Raw genomic sequence first — 15,073 nt, forward strand, 5'->3', positions numbered from 1 at the left:
GAGGCCTTGAGGGTCTCTAGAACCGGGCTTCGGATCTCTGCACCCCCAGCTCCCGAGAAAGCACCCCGGGAGGCTCCGAGCCGCGTTCTGCTAGGGAATCTCCAGTCATTTGGAAAAGGTCGTTAGAAAATTCAGTTTTGCCACTGCCCTTCCCCAGTCCCTTATAAAATCTTGTTCCCATGTAAGGAAAGTGGCAGCTTTAGTGCGACCGAAGGGCAGCGGCCCGCATTTGCAACAATACTTGGGAGTGAACAAAAAAAAAAAAAAAAAAGGAAGGAAAAAAGGAACGTGTCCCTCTAAACGTGTTCTGGAGACCCCAAAGTCCGAGGCCGTAAACCGAAATAAATCCGCCCTCCGAAGCCCCGAGGATGCCCACCCCAGTCCATCCTGGGAGCTGACCTGACCCTCCCTGGAGGTTTGTTCCATCCGAAGTGATGAAATGGTCTCACTGCCCGGTGGGCAAGGCGCCTGGTTATGTCCATCGGTCTGTCTGGCAGGCACACTCAACCAGTGGGACCCCCCCCCATTATGGGCCAGCTAGAGGCTCTGGGGCCTGGTGCCCCGCTTTTCTCTCCCAGACGGGTTAGTTCCTGCTGGAGAACGCAGCAGTCCCGCGTCCAACGCAGGAGCTCCAGCCAACGTGGAGGCCTCAGCCAAGCCGGCTGCCTGCCTGCCTTTTGCAGGGAGGCAACCCCACGGCCTCGAGAGACCCTGGTAGGGTTCCCCTTTCCATTTTTTTCTCTAGGCCCGGATTGCGGGAAGGGAGGCTGGTGCAGATCTCCCGAGGCCCCTGCTTGAGCATTGCTTAACTGCCCAGCTAAGCTCCTCTTCGCGGCGATTTTCTGAGCCGCCGATCGGGGTAATTAAATCCCCGCCCGCGCTCCGTGCTGCGCCAGGCCGGCGGGCAGAGAAGGGCTGCCGTTCGGGCAGGGGCCCACCCGGGCGGGTCACCTCCATCCCGGCAGTGGGCAGGACGCTGCCCCGGAGGGGCTTCAGGCTGCCCCGGAGGAGCTTGAAGCCGAGCTCGCGGTGATGAAACTGTAGACCCACCCAGAACCGGAGATAATTTGAACCGCGCCTTTGGGGGGAAAAAGGCGATTACCTGCTTTCCTGAGGGCTGGGAACGACCACCTCCCTGCGAGCCGAGGCTCCGATCGCGGCCCCGCGGTAAGCTTCCGCTCGGCTCCGGCGTTCACCGCCCCGTGGCCGGCCTGAGGGTCGGGGGCCTCCCGCGCTCGGTCCTGGGGTTTGAGCTCCTGTGGGGCAGCCTTGCCGGACACGGGGTATTGTCCCCGAGGCCGTGTTGTCTTTGAGAAGCTCCTGCTGGGCTCCGAGGCGACGAAACAGGCTGGGAGGCTTCGCGGCGATCGCGTTTTACGCGTTGATGAATCGTAAGCTAAAGGCGGGGAGGAGAAACAGACGCACGGAAAGACAGCGGGTCTGGGCCAGACCGCACGCGTTTCGGGGCGCGCGAACAGGGAGGCACGGAGGCCGCTCACCTGCCTGGTCCGGCAGCCGAGGCCCGGCGCCCGCGGCCTCGAGCTCCTGCTCCCGGCCCCGGCGCGCCTTACTCGGCGGGCGCCGGCCTCCTCTCCCGCAGACCGGAGTTTCGAGAAGCCCGGGCCCCGCGCGCCTTGGAGTGGAGCGGAGCGGGAGGCGCGCGGGCGGCCAGGGCAGACGTGCCCCAAGGGCCAGAGACGCGTGGGTTCCCAGCGGGATGGGGCTCTGCACCCCTGTCCCCGCGCCTTTACCTGCGCCAGGGCCTCGGACAGACGAACGGACAGCCGGACGCAGAGGCAGGAGGAGGCCCCCAGCCCGAGCCCGCGCCCCCTTGGCGCTGCCCAGAGCTGCCCTGGGAGAGGGTGACGGGGGCGCGCCGGCGGAGCCGGGCCTGGCCTGGTGCCCCCCGAGCCGAGGGGACCGAGGGCTTTCCTCCCTCCTCAGATTATTAAAAAGTTCATTTCCTGGCGAATCGGGTGACGTCAGGGGCCCGGCGTCGCGGTGGCGGGGCTGCCCGGCCGGAGAAGCCGCCTCCAGTTACCCAATTACCGACTGTCAATCCCGCCGCCCCTCCCCCCACCCTCCCGGGGGTGGCCAGGGCCCCGGCCCTCCCCCCTGCCGCGGACCCACCTAGCATCCCTCTGGGCTTCTACCCCCGAGAGCCGTGGAACAGCGAGGGGAGGGGGCTGAGGATGTCGATTAGTCCCCATTACCCCCGCACCTGTCTCTTCATCCCCCCCCATTTTTTTTTTTGTTCCCGATCCCCCTCCTGGGGCGTAGGCTCCCTTCAAGCCTTGGTCTCCTCCGTCTATACAATGGGAGAGAGCAAAGAGATTTGTGCACCCGGCCCACTTCACCCACAGAGCCGGATCTCTGGACTGGAGGCTTGTGGAGAGCAGTTCCAGGTGACTTAGGGGACGGAGTTCTCAGACCACCATCTCCCTCTCCCCAGGGGCCGCCTTAGGGACCCCCCCCCTTCCCGAGGAAAAAAATGCCTCCTCCTGCCCGGAGGCGTCTCCTTCGAGCCGGCGCCGGCGCCAGTCCGGGTCTGCACGGCCTCGCCCCAGGCAGTTCGGCCCGTTGGTCTGCGAAGGCCACGCCCGGGAAGGGGACGCCCCCTCCCCCTCTCCGGAGCCGCCAGCCAGGCCACCTCCACCAGGTCAGGCCGTCCTAAGCGGCCTCTTGTCCGAGGCCCAGGTGCCCACGGGGGCCCTGTAGTTCCTGCCCCTCATCGATCCTGCTGTCCCGCAGCAGTCCTCCCACCCCACCCCCTACCCCTCCCCGCTTAGCCAGAGCCCCAATTGGGGCAGGGAACGGTGTCGGTAGGTAGTTGGACTCCCATGGCCACGTTCAGTGGTAAATGAGGTGGGATCCGAGAGAGTGGAAGGGCTGGGGTCCCGGGGAGAGGACACCCAAACACCCAGAGAGTGCGCGGCTCAGGCTCCCGGGGGGGGGGGCCCAGTTGGAGGTTAGTTACTGGGAAGAGGGCCCGGAGGTTAGGGGAACCAAGAGTGTCCGCAAGAGGGGGCGCACAGTCGGCCCGCGGGGTGCGGGTCCTGGGGGGAACGTCGGCAGCAGGGGCCGCCGGGAGGGCGCGGGGAGGAGGCGGGCAGGCGCAGGGGGGCAGGCCCGCGGGTCCGTCCGGGAGTCCAGGGGACCGGGAGTTGCGGGCGCAGCCAATGGGGGGGCGGAGGCTGGGCGGCGCGCGGCGCTGATTGGCTGGCGCGGGCTTCTTAGGCGTGCGCGGCCCCCGCTTCATGTCTGTGCAGGAGTCGCGAGCTGGCGCCAGGGCGGCCGGAGGATGCCGAGGGGCCGGAGCCGGGCGGGCCGGAGGCCGAGGCGCGCGCTGACCCCCGCTCCCACCCCGTGAGCCCCGCCATCCGCCCGACGCGCCGTCCCTGAGCCCGCCGCCCCCCGGGCTCCCGCCCGTGCTGCCCGCTCCGAGGCCGCGCCTCCCTCCCGCGGCGCTGCGTGTGTAAGTTTGGGCTTCGGGGGGTAAGTTTGGGCCGGGGGCCTGGGGCGCGCCGGGCTCTGAGAGGTCACTGCGGGGGCCTGGGCCCTGCGGGCCAGGCTGCGGGTGACTGCTTTGGTGTGCCTCGGTGAGAGGTCCTGCTCGTGTCGCCGGGGAGTGCGCGCGGGGGGTGGGGGTGGGCTGGCTCTGGGCTCGTGGGGCAGCGTGTGTGTTTGGGGAGGCGAGGTCAGTCCGTGTCAGCGCCAAGTGTAGTTCTGTGCGTGTCGCTAGCATCGTGTGCCCCCGTGGGTGCTCGGGCGCCTGTTTTCAACTTCCAGTCGGTGTTTATGTGTTTGTGTACAGGGCTGGTGCGAGGGTGGTGGGGGGGCGGTGAGCGTCTGGCTGAAGTGCGACTCTGCGCGTTTGTTGGGGCCGCTGGTGTCGGTGCTTGGCCCCGCGTGTGACCCCGTGCGCCCAAGTGCGTGGCTCCGGGACCCGGGTCACCGTGGGAGCGTGCGTGGCTGAGCCGGCTCCCCCACCCTCCTTTCGTTTTGAGCTTTGGGCTTTCCTCCCAGCCGGGACCGGTCTGCGGCTGAACTCGGCTGGGGCGCAGCGGCGCGCGGGACGCCGTGTGGCGGGGCTTTGGGGGTGTCGGGCCGTGGGGGCGCCCCTCACGCCCCCTTCCGTCGTGCAGGGACGCCACCACCGCCTCCGCCCAGGTCCCGGGCCTCCGCCGCCGGCCATGGAGGCGGCTCCGGAACAGCCGCGCTGGATGGCGCACCCCGCCGTGCTGAACGCTCAGCACCCAGACCCGCACCACCCGGGCCTGGCGCACAGCTACATGGAGCCCGCGCAGCTGCTGCCTCCCGACGAGGTGGACGTCTTCTTCAACCACCTCGACTCGCAGGGCAACCCGTACTACGCCAACCCGGCCCACGCGCGGGCGCGCGTCTCCTACAGCCCCGCGCATGGTGAGCCGGGGCCCGCGGGTGACTGGGAGCCCAGACGCCCGGCGCGGGAGGGGACGAGGCCCGGCTGCCTGCTTCCCGGATGTGGGATCCGCAGGAATCGGAGCAGCTGAGAAATCGGGCCGGGAAAGGAGCGGGGCAGCGGCCTCTTGGGGAGGGTCTGGGCCCCGTAGGGCTTCTGCCCGTCTCCAGCTGGCCTGTGAGGGTTTCCTCCAGGCTTGTCCGGGGGTCCTTGTGTGCCACTGGTCCTTCCCCTCCGGACGGACATTCCTGACTATTGCCGGTTGGGGTGTTACATTTCTGGTTTTCTTCGGAGAGGGTCACTTGGTTGTGGGGAGTTGTGGCCCTGTGTGTCCGTGTCCCGGCTCGGCGCAGCCTCGTGCACCCTGACCCATCTCCCTCCCCCCGCAGCCCGGCTGACCGGAGGCCAGATGTGCCGCCCACACTTGTTGCACAGCCCGGGGCTGCCTTGGCTGGACGGGGGCAAAGCAGCCCTCTCCGCGGCTGCAGCACATCACCACAACCCCTGGACCGTGAACCCCTTCTCCAAGACGCCGCTGCACCCCGCGGCTGCCGGAGGCCCCGGAGGCCCCCTCTCTGTGTACCCGGGGGCAGGGGGTGGGAGCGGGGGAGGCACTGGCAGCTCTGTGGCCTCCCTCCCCCCCACTGCAGCCCACTCGGGCTCCCACCTCTTCGGCTTCCCACCCACGCCACCGAAAGAAGTGTCTCCCGACCCCAGCACCACTGGGGCTGCCTCCCCAGCCTCCTCCTCCGCAGGGGGGGCTGCGGCCCGGGGGGAGGACAAGGATGGCGTCAAATACCAGGTGTCACTGACAGAGAGCATGAAGATGGAAAGTGGCAGTCCCCTGCGCCCAGGCCTGGCTGCCATGGGCACCCAGCCTGCCACACACCACCCAATCCCGACCTACCCCTCCTATGTGCCGGCCACCGCCCACGACTACAGCAGCGGGCTCTTCCACCCCGGAGGCTTCCTGGGTGGCCCGGCCTCCAGCTTCACCCCTAAGCAGCGGAGCAAGGCGCGCTCGTGCTCAGGTAAAGGCAGGGCCAGGGACCTAGTGGACGTGGGGACGGTTTGTGCTTTGCGGGGGAGGGGGCCGTGATATGGGAGATGGGGCAGTGTCGGTGTCCTGGATCCGGGATGGGTGACGTCCCTCTCTAATGGCCCCCAGCAGATCTTTGAGACCCCAGAACGGGGGACAAGGGACACTAGAACTTTTGCCCTTAAGTGTTCCTGGTGGCCCCAAAGTTTATTGCCCATCCCCACTCCTCGCCCTCTCCTCCAAGGTTGGCCACTGCCCGACCAGAACACACAACGGGAATCCCCCCTTCCCCTCCCTGAGTCTTAAGTGAAAATTCGAGCAGCCTCATGACTTAGAATGTGAGAGAATGCAATATGCAGTTGAGAGTAGTGAGGCGGTGTATACGTGCGTGTACATGTGTTTGTGAGTGTGTGTGCGTGCTGTGGGTGCACTCAGCCCTTCCCAGAGGCTCCAGACCCTTAAGGAATCTGGATCTCCGACTTCATCAGTCCGGGTCTTGGGATTTCGATGGCTCCCAATCTTCTTGGGAGATTTCACCCCCACCCCCCAGGCAGAATTCCCAGGACCCGATGCCGCTCCCTGCCCCCTGGCACGTCCTTCACTCTCCCTCCCTGAGGGCTGGAGTGAGGGGAAGGAGCTGTAGGTGCCTCTGCCCCTCTGCTTCGGGAACTGGCTGGGACCGGGCTGGGTCGTCCAGGAATGCGGCTGCAGAGCGGACGCCGCTGTGGCTGGTGTGGGGCTCCTGCTGTCCACACCTCCTTCCAGTCCCTGTGAGACGCGGAAGAGGAAGATTTTTAAAACTTTTGCTGCTGAAGCCCAGAAACCGCCTTTTCTTGCCCGTATGGACTGACAGCTTAGCTTAAACTAAATGGGGAGAAATGTCCGGGGTAACAGCAGCTGTGTGGCTCCACCCTGCCGCCGCCAGTGCCCACCCCGGTCCCACCTCGGGGCCCTGTTTTGCTCAGACCAGCTCGCTTGCCTTTAATTAGTTCTTTCTCCCAAATTTGTTTTACATTCTATCTGAATTCCAGATGGCCCTTGAACAACAACAAAACAAAATACCACCACCACCAGACCAAGGTCACTTAGCCTACTGAGCCTCAAAAAACGAAAGGGCTTATTATTTATTTCATTTTAAAGGACAGCAACTTCCACCCCGGTCCAGGGCCTCGGCGGAAGGCAGGGAGGTGGGGGATTGAGAAGGAAGTGACCGTGGACGGAGGGACGGAGAACAGAAAGACGGGGCTGAGGACACAGGACGGGAGCGGGGACGCCGCTGGGGGGAAAGGACAGGGACAGAAGAGGAGAGGGACTAGGAAGGGGGCCGAGTCCTCCCGGCCCAGCCGGCTTGAGCTGGCGACTCGTGCCCACCCCCTTGCTGCCGTCGGCGAAGTTTGCTGTAAATACCCTCTCCCGGCCGGCCGTGCTGAGGATCCCTGGGGCCCTGGCCGCGCTCCTCCCTCCCGCCCCATTCCCCTGCCTTAAGCTACTCTCCGAATCCCACCTCCCACCTCCGGGGTCCCTCTTCCTGCCAGGCTGGAGCTAAAAGTCCCACCCTGAAGCAGCCTGGCTGGCCCGCCGGCCCCCTCCGGTGACTTTGTCGGTTGAACAGGCTGGTGTCTCCCCCTGTCCCCTTTCAGAAGGCCGGGAGTGTGTCAACTGCGGGGCCACGGCTACCCCTCTCTGGCGGCGGGACGGCACCGGGCACTACCTGTGCAACGCCTGTGGCCTCTACCACAAGATGAACGGCCAGAACCGGCCACTTATCAAGCCCAAACGGAGACTGGTAAGAGTGGGCAGCCTGGGCTGGGGGCGTCGGCCTGTGTGGGAGCTGACAGTTAACGACAAAAAGAGCAAACCTTCAAATACAGGTGCTCTGGCGCCTGAACTCATCATTAAAATCACTTGGGTGTCAGTTGGGGTTGCCTTGCTTTTAGGCTAGATTTCTTTCAGGCCAGATTTCCCCTCTGCAGCCCACCTGGTACCTTCAGGGATCCCCCCCCCAAAGTTGAGCTTCCAGGGGCCCTAAGTCCGGTCCCCTGGCCTCTGTTAAACTCCTTTTAAAAATAGGGCCGTGAAGTAATTTTCCTTGTAGCCCAGGCTGCTCTCCCTGGCTTCCCCACACAGTCTCCTCACGCTTATTTAAATAAAACACACACACCAACCACCAAAAAAAACCTGCCCTTTTATTATTTTTCCATGGAGTCACCTATACTGTGTATTTTCATTTGAGTGATTTTAAAAAAATGCCCTTTCGGATCTCCTGCCGGAGTTTCCTATCCGGACATCTGCAGCCCAAAGATAAGGAAACTTCGCGTATCTGTTTCCGGACTCCGCCAGTTTTCAGTCTCTCCTCGGCTCAGTCCTGCCTCTCGCTGGGCTGTTTTGAAACTTCTAATACCCTCCACTCTGCAAATAATGCGTAAAATGCTAAGAATAATAAATATATTTTTTCAGGGCGAAGTGATTTATGAGGCTTAAATCGCTTGCTGCTTCGGGGGCCCCCTTTTTTTTTTTTCCCTGGAGCGAGGGCGGGGTGAGGGCCCGGGTGGTGGAGGATGCGGGCTTGGTCCCTGAGTCAGAATTCCAGCTTCAGGCTGCTTACTCACCCTCACCCCTCCCCACCCCCGTGGCTGCAGGCCGGCCCCTCTGGACCAGGCTGGGGCCTGGGGCCACTCCCCGCCTCCCACCCCCACCCCTGCTGCCCGCGGTTCCCTGGGAAGTGCTCTTGTGGGTTTGGAGAGGGCTTTCTGCTTTCTGGGGTAAAGACTCTCTTGCCTCTTCTCTTGGGAGCCTTTAGCTCCCTTCTCCAGAAACCAGATGCCCTGCATTTCCTGAGGGGCTAGGGGGCAGTTAGAACTCTGAGGATTGGGGTATGGGGTGCTGGACACATAGACTGGTATTGTCCAATAAAAGCTGTGAAGATGGACACTTTGCAGGTCTGCCCCGTCCACTGTGGTTGCCTCTAGCTCGTGTTGGGACTAGTGATCCTTTGGAACGTGGCTGGTGCAGTTGAAGCAACTGAATTAAATTCTAGTTCAGTTTAACTTAAACGGCCACAGGGCTAGTGGCTACTGCATTGGACACTGCAGCTCGACTCCCTGAGCATTTCACATCCCTGCCCTGGGCAGCTGCAGGGCCCCCTCCTCTGGCCTCAGGGGTTCAGGCACGCCCAGGATTATGGGTTTTCTGGGAGTGCGGCTCTAGACCCAGTTGCCCCAGGGGGCCCAGCCAGCCTTCTCAACCAAAAGACACCTTCTCAGAGCCTCAGTTTCCCCATCTGTAGCGTTAGATTGTTTGGTGATGGGGGGAGGTGGCTACGTTTTCCTTCCAGCTCTTGCAACCCCTTTGATTCTGAGATCAGGCTTCAGAGAGTCCTTTATTCTAAAGTTCTGTGACGGTTTAGGTCTCCGATTCTAGAATTCCACGGCTCTGAGATGCCTTGATTCCCCTGTGAGATTTGCTGCTCCTGGGCTAAGCTGGCGGGGGCTGGGGTGGCGCGAGGGTCTGGGAGAAGGTGGGGGGGCGTGGGAGCCCAGCCTGCTGACGCCACGCCTCCGCTCCCCCCTTCCCTTCCAGTCGGCCGCCAGGAGAGCGGGCACCTGTTGTGCAAATTGTCAGACGACAACCACCACCTTATGGCGCCGCAACGCCAACGGGGACCCTGTGTGCAACGCCTGTGGCCTCTACTACAAGCTGCACAATGTAGGTCCGCCCGCCGGGCCCGCCCCGCCCCCCGGGGGACCGCTGCGCTTCGTGCCGCAGCCTCCAGCGTGGCTTGGCTTGGGAAGCCGCCCCGAGCGCCAGAAGGGCTTCCCACGAGGCGGGCGAGCTGGCTGGCTGGGAGGATGGGAGGGGCAGGGGCCGGTGGGTCGAGGACAGCGGTATCTCGGCTTTGGGGTGGGGTTGGGGGGTGGCGCTGGCACCTCGTGGGCCGAACTCCCTGCAGGCTGCCGGGCGGCCCCACGCAGTGAAAGGCGCCTTTCTCAAGATGGCAGCGGTGCTGGCGGGAAGACGGTGGTGGGCGGTGGGCCTTTGGAAGTGGCCCCCCCCCCCCCCCCGCCCCGTGCGAGCTGGGGGTGGGGTTCTTGCTCTGGGAAGGGAGCTCCACCCCCTGAAAGCTCCGTGGTCGCCCCCAGGTGAACAGGCCGCTGACCATGAAGAAGGAAGGCATCCAGACTCGGAACCGGAAGATGTCCAACAAGTCCAAGAAGAACAAGAAGGGGGCCGAGTGCTTCGAGGAGCTGTCCAAGTGCATGCAGGAGAAGGCCTCCCCCTTCAGCGCCGCTGCCCTGGCCGGACACATGGCGCCTGTGGGCCACCTCCCGCCCTTCAGCCACTCGGGACACATCTTGCCCACTCCGACGCCCATCCACCCCTCCTCCAGCCTGTCCTTCGGCCACCCCCACCCATCCAGCATGGTGACCGCCATGGGCTAGGGACCGCCCCCCATGGACCGACAGACAGATGCCGAGGAAGGCGCTCCGGGACGGGGGGCAGGGACCAGACCCTCGGCTGCCCGTCCTTCCCCGGAGACTGATGCTGCCCTGCCAGCCCAGCTGGAGCCCCACGCTGCCTCACCTGTGGGCCCGTCGGCCGTCACTGTGAAGATGCTCCCTGGGCTGGGAGGCTGCCTCGGCCTCCCAGGTGGGGCCTCCACCACGGATAACTGTTTGGCGAGCAGAAAGGACAACTTTACGAAGACTGGGGGCAAGGGACACACACGGGAAACCGCGTCGTAGAAGGAAGAGGGAGTAGAGGCAAAAGTAATTTATTTGCTCTTGTTTCTCACGAGGACTGGGAGACTTGGGCGGTCTGAGCTGCCCCAAGTTCGCGGGGCTTCCTCGGCGCCAAGGGCCACTTGACCGTTCCCCATGCCCGGCTCCGGGGGCAGGTCTTCGGGGACCTCGGCCTGCACCCTCTCCACTGGCTCCCTCTCTGAAAGCGCTGAACCCAGGCCGGGCGCAGAGGGCAGAGACAATCACGGGCGGTCCCGCGCAGATTCCCAGGCCGGGGCTGGGTCACAGGAAGGAAACGTTTTCTTGAGAGGGGAAGCGTCTCTCCGATTGCTCCCCTGGCCTCTGAGGCTGAGGCTGGGGTGACCCGTGCGCCCTAGACGGGTCTGAGCTACAGCCACCTCCTCTGCTCGGCGGACCCCTGTACATACATCCTCCTTCTGCTAACCCCTAAACCCCCTCCTCTCCAACTCTGAGACAAAAGAAGAAAATGTTTAAAAAAAAAAAAACCTACATAAGCTTAACTCGCCGATGAGTTAGTTTTATTTTTAAACTCTTTTTGGGTCCAGTCAATTGTACGTTGCCACGAAAGCCCTTGCTATGGAAAGGAATAAAACCTACAAACCAAGGCTGTAGCTTCGCAGTTATTTTTGGAAAAGTTCTCAGATCCCACGGCCCTAGAACGGGGAGCCAGGGGCCAGGGGTGGGGCCTCGGCTGCTCGTGGCTTCCAGGGGGCTGACCTGGCAGGTGGCGAAGGCAGGAGCTGGGGGTGGGTCAGAGGCAGGACCGAGGGAGAGGCCACGACCCTGCTGGGTCCTGGGAGGTGCCAGGGTTCTGCTCTGCCTTGCTGTGGCTGTCTGGATCCTTCCCAAGGTACAGCTGTACATAACTGTGTCCGAGCTTAGATTCTGTATGCGGCAGTGGCGGGGTGCGGTGGCCAGCAAGGACCCGGCCCAGGAAGAGGGTTGTGCTGATATAGTCCAAGTGCAATATGGGGGGCACCACAGCCAGAAGTAACTTATTTTGTACTAGTATCCGCATAAGAAAAAGAATCGGCAGTATTTTCTGGTCTTATGTTTTATTTGGCCTGTTTTATTTTGGATTAGTGAACTAAGTTATTGTTAATTATGTACAACATTTATATATTGTCTGTAAAAATTGTATGCTATCTTCCTATTCCTTCAAAGTGAAAACTGTTAAGAGTAATAAAATACTTTTTGTGAATGCCTCTGGCCTGTCTTGTGGGCTCCTGGGGCTCCTGAGTCCCAGCTGCCGAGGTCATTAAGACCGAATCAGTCCTACAGCCGGTGATTTGGATGGAAGGGCCCCTGGAATAGGAGAGGGGCCCTGTCTGGCCGGGGTCTGAGGTCCTGACCCTCCTCCCCTGAAAATTGCTCCCGTCTGAATTCTGGTCCTGGCTGGGTGGATACCGGGGAGGCTCAGGAAGGCTATGGGTTCTGCAGCCTTGAGCCCACGTTCTGACCCTTTTCCTAAGGGCTCACACAGAACCCAGCAGGGACAGATCCCCCTCCCAATGCCGTCCTCTTCCTTCCACGTTCATTGACAAAGCTGCTCACCAGTGTCTTTGATCACTCATGTCATTGATGGCTGTCCTCTTTAATCAGTGATACTGGTCATTGGAGACAGTCATCATGACTGATATTCCTGATCAATGACATGTCTGATCACTGGAGCCTGTGACCACAGACATCTGATTACTAACAACCGATCACCAACACGTGATCACCAATAGCTCATCGATGCCCTCTGATCAGTGATGTGTCTGATCACTGACATCCACAAAACGTGATCACCAATGTCTCCAGAGACTGACCGTGCTCACCAATAATAGGTCTGATCATGAACATCTCTTACCACCAACGTTCCACACCTCGTCACCAGTATTTCTATCCAGTGTGTCTGGTTGCTAACATCCGATAACCGCCACGTCTGTGATCGCCGGGACCTCTCATCACCCATGTTTCCTGATGACCAGCGTGCTGATCGCCACTGCACCCTGTCTCTAACGTCCTAGGTCATCAACAAGTATGATCACCGGTGTCACTGATCAATGACAGATCTGATCACTCATATGGGATCAGCATCTCCAAGCACACAATTTCTCATCACTAATGTCTTCTTAGCAATGTCCTTGGCCACTTTTCTCCAATCACCAACATCTCTAGCCAACCATGTACGTGATGGCCAATGCCCCTGATCATGGACTCCCACCGTCAAGTTTTCTGACTACCAACATGGTCACCGTGACACTGGTTACTAATAACCCTGACTGCTCAGCGCTCATCATCGTGTCCTACTTCGGTGGCTGCTGGGTCTTCTCACCTTCCAAGTCCCCGATGACCAATGTCCCTTATACCCCGATCGCCAACCTCCCTGGTCGTCGGTATCACCAGTCACCTGTGTCTCTGATCACTTGATTCTCTAACCATCAATGCCTTTGATCCCCAGAAGACCACACACCACCAAGATCTCTGGGTGGCTCATCACTGACTCTGACCACCAACGTCTCCTCTACCCTTGGTTATCGAATACATGACACCAATGCTCCCATCACATCCTCACTCCCCCCACGTTCCTGGTGTATGATTAATGATATCGCCAACCAGAGATCACTCTGATCACCAAGATCTCTGTGCCACATTTGAATGACACCGTCTCCCCATGACGTGTGCCGCCGTCCCTGACCCTAATTATCATCATTTCTGCTCCCCGCGTCCCTGATGGTATTTGATGGTCACTCCCTGCAGCCCTCAAGTCCCCTGTCCAGGAGGCTCCCCTTCCATCCTCCTCACCCCCAGACCGTGTGCTGGCAGGGGGTCACTCGGGGGCTGGGGGAGAGACGGGGGAGCAATGGGGGAGCATCCCTGGGACTCTGCCTCAGGACGCCTCTGCCCCTGCTGTGCCACTGCTACCCTGCCCGTGTCCTTTCTGTGGAGAAGGGAAGCAGAGCAAGCAGGAACAGCTCCGGTGTGTAGCTGGGGGGGCACTGCCGGCCCATCTCAAAGCGCAGGGGCCCCGGGCCCTCTCAGGCCCCCTCAGCAGCTCCCCTTCCAGCCCCTCCCCAGCTCATGGCGTTCTCGCCTCCCCTCCTGGCAGCCGTGGCCACAGCGAGGGCAGGGCTGGTCCTGCTGGCCTGCGCCCCGGCTCCTGACTGCAGGGGAGAGCGTCTATCAGATCGTGCACCCAAGTGCACACACGCGCGTGCCCGACGAACGCTGAGACACCAGGCACTGCTCTGGGGGTGGGGACCACACGGCACACGAGACAAGCAAGAGTCTCTGCGCTCGGGCAGCTTACATCCTAGGCCGTGAGCACCGCGGCAGCCCAGCGGGGCCTCTGGCAAACGGGCCTACCCGCCGGGCCCGAATCCAGAGCCCGGGCCAGAACCTGGAGTCCAGAGCTTAGAGACCCAGACAGTCTGCACCCCAGAACTCAGGAGCCAGAGGCCAAACACAGAGCACTGAGCGTCGCCCCCAAATCCAGAACCTGGGGTGAGGACTCTGAGCCTGGGGCCCGGAACCCGGACCTCGGAATCCAGAGCTCAGGACAGACAGCCCAGAACCTGGGCCTTGGATGTGGACCCGAAAGCCACAGCCTAGGGCGTGGAGCTCAGAACCCAGAACTGAGTACTGAGGACGTGGACCCCAGAGTCTAGACCGTGGCTCCGGACCTCCAGCCAGAATCTAGAGCCCAGAAGGACCACACTGACAGCGGCCTCCCTTCGCTTCTCTATCACTCCCAGTCTTACTTCTTTCCTTCTGCGGGCCAGTGTTACTGGAGGAGCCCCGGCCAGGCATCGCGCAAGGTGCTCAGGTTCCGAAGAGCAGGGCGGCGACCGTCCCGTCCCTCTCCCGTCCCCGTGGTCATTCATGGGTTGGCGGTAGGTGCTTCCCAAACATCTGTTGAATGAGATCCACTCATTTATCCCACGAATGTTTACTGACCGCATTTGTTCTTGGCATTCGGGTGGGGGTGAAACATACAAAGATCCTTGCCGGGGCCCTGGTGGAGGGGCAGGCGGTGGGGTGGGGGGGATGCCGCTGAGGAGCACGGGCGGCCTCCAGGAGCGGGGGGCGCACACTGGCCCTGGAGGCCCAGGTTCAAGGCCCAGCAAGTCACTGATGAGCAGTACAACCAGGCCCGGGGCGCCTGCAGCTTCTGTGCCCACCCCAGTGGCGATGAGTCCCGCAGCCCAGAGTCATTGTGCTGGCAACAGCTTCGATTCTGTGGCCTCAGAGCCCCTGGGTAGGGCGGGCGGGAGGCAGGCAGGCCTCTCAGGGCGATGGTGCCCTTCTGGCTCTGCGGGCGGCGCCAGGGTGCCCGGGCTGGGTTGGCCTTTGCTCCATCTGTTTGCACCCAGTGGGGCTGGCGGCCCAGGGCCCTTCCTCCCTTCCTGCTTCCCGAGCTGCTTCTTCCCATGTTCAGTAGAAGAACCCAACCCCCCGCTGTAATTCTTACAGACCAGCTCTGTCCCCCCCAAAGCCCCTCCTGCCTCCTGCTGACCCACTGCTGGGAACAGGGAAGGGAAAAAGCCTTCCAGTCCCCAGGGCCACAGAACGGAACCCAGGGGAACCAGGTTTGGGAGGAATGCCTGCATCCACCTCACCTGGGATGAAGGGAAGACGACGAACCACAGCATTGTCCTGTGCTGACAGCACGGCCGGCACATCACAAGGCCACTGGGTTTGTTTTGCTTTTAGGCAAAATGACGAAACGATTCCAAACTTTATCTGGAAAAACTAACAAGACCAGCAGAACAAGTCAGAAAATTAGGGAAAATAGAGCAAGGTGTGTGTGTGTGTGTGTGTGTGTGTGTGTGTGTGTGTGTGTGTGTG

General features: G+C 61.9%; 2 protein-coding genes across 13 annotated transcripts in view; one reads left to right on the forward strand and one right to left on the reverse strand.

The window, feature by feature from the left end:
- EEFSEC (eukaryotic elongation factor, selenocysteine-tRNA specific) overlaps positions 1–15,073 on the reverse strand; it is a 215,569-nt gene that overhangs the window by 8,760 nt on the left and 191,736 nt on the right. For 6 of the 12 annotated variants that reach the window (XR_003796597.1, XR_003796596.1, XR_003796598.1 and 3 more), the window contains one exon: positions 14,855–14,977. The exons of 3 other annotated variants lie outside the window; for them this stretch is intronic. The gene's annotated coding sequence lies outside the window, so the exon portion shown is untranslated. Of the gene's footprint in view, positions 1–5,479; positions 6,249–10,260; positions 10,497–13,986; positions 14,138–14,844; positions 14,978–15,073 lie in introns of those variants that run through there. 3 more of the 12 variants (XR_003796595.1, XR_003796594.1, XR_003796590.1) reach the window with 3 other exon arrangements.
- GATA2 (GATA binding protein 2) lies at positions 3,302–10,899 on the forward strand. Its single transcript, XM_029242026.1, has 6 exons — positions 3,302–3,475; positions 4,146–4,422; positions 4,831–5,472; positions 7,121–7,266; positions 9,060–9,185; positions 9,620–10,899. The coding sequence occupies exons 2-6, from the start codon at positions 4,194–4,196 to the stop codon at positions 9,917–9,919; spliced, it is 1,443 nt and encodes a 480-aa protein (XP_029097859.1). The 5' UTR covers positions 3,302–3,475; positions 4,146–4,193; the 3' UTR covers positions 9,920–10,899.

The sequence above is a fragment of the Monodon monoceros genome, unplaced genomic scaffold (genome assembly GCF_005190385.1).
Source record: "Monodon monoceros isolate NGI ecotype Baffin Bay Population unplaced genomic scaffold, NGI_Narwhal_1 Super_Scaffold_3, whole genome shotgun sequence".
Lineage (NCBI taxonomy): Eukaryota > Metazoa > Chordata > Mammalia > Artiodactyla > Monodontidae > Monodon > Monodon monoceros.

Coding starts and splice junctions, on each gene's coding strand:
- GATA2 (XM_029242026.1), top strand. CDS start 4,194: ATGGAGGCGGCTCCGGAACAGCCGCGCTGGATGGCGCACCCCGCCGTG. Junction 4,423..4,830: donor CTCCTACAGCCCCGCGCATG/GTGAGCCGGGGC, acceptor CTCCCCCCGCAG/CCCGGCTGACCGGAGGCCAG. Junction 5,473..7,120: donor CAAGGCGCGCTCGTGCTCAG/GTAAAGGCAGGG, acceptor GTCCCCTTTCAG/AAGGCCGGGAGTGTGTCAAC.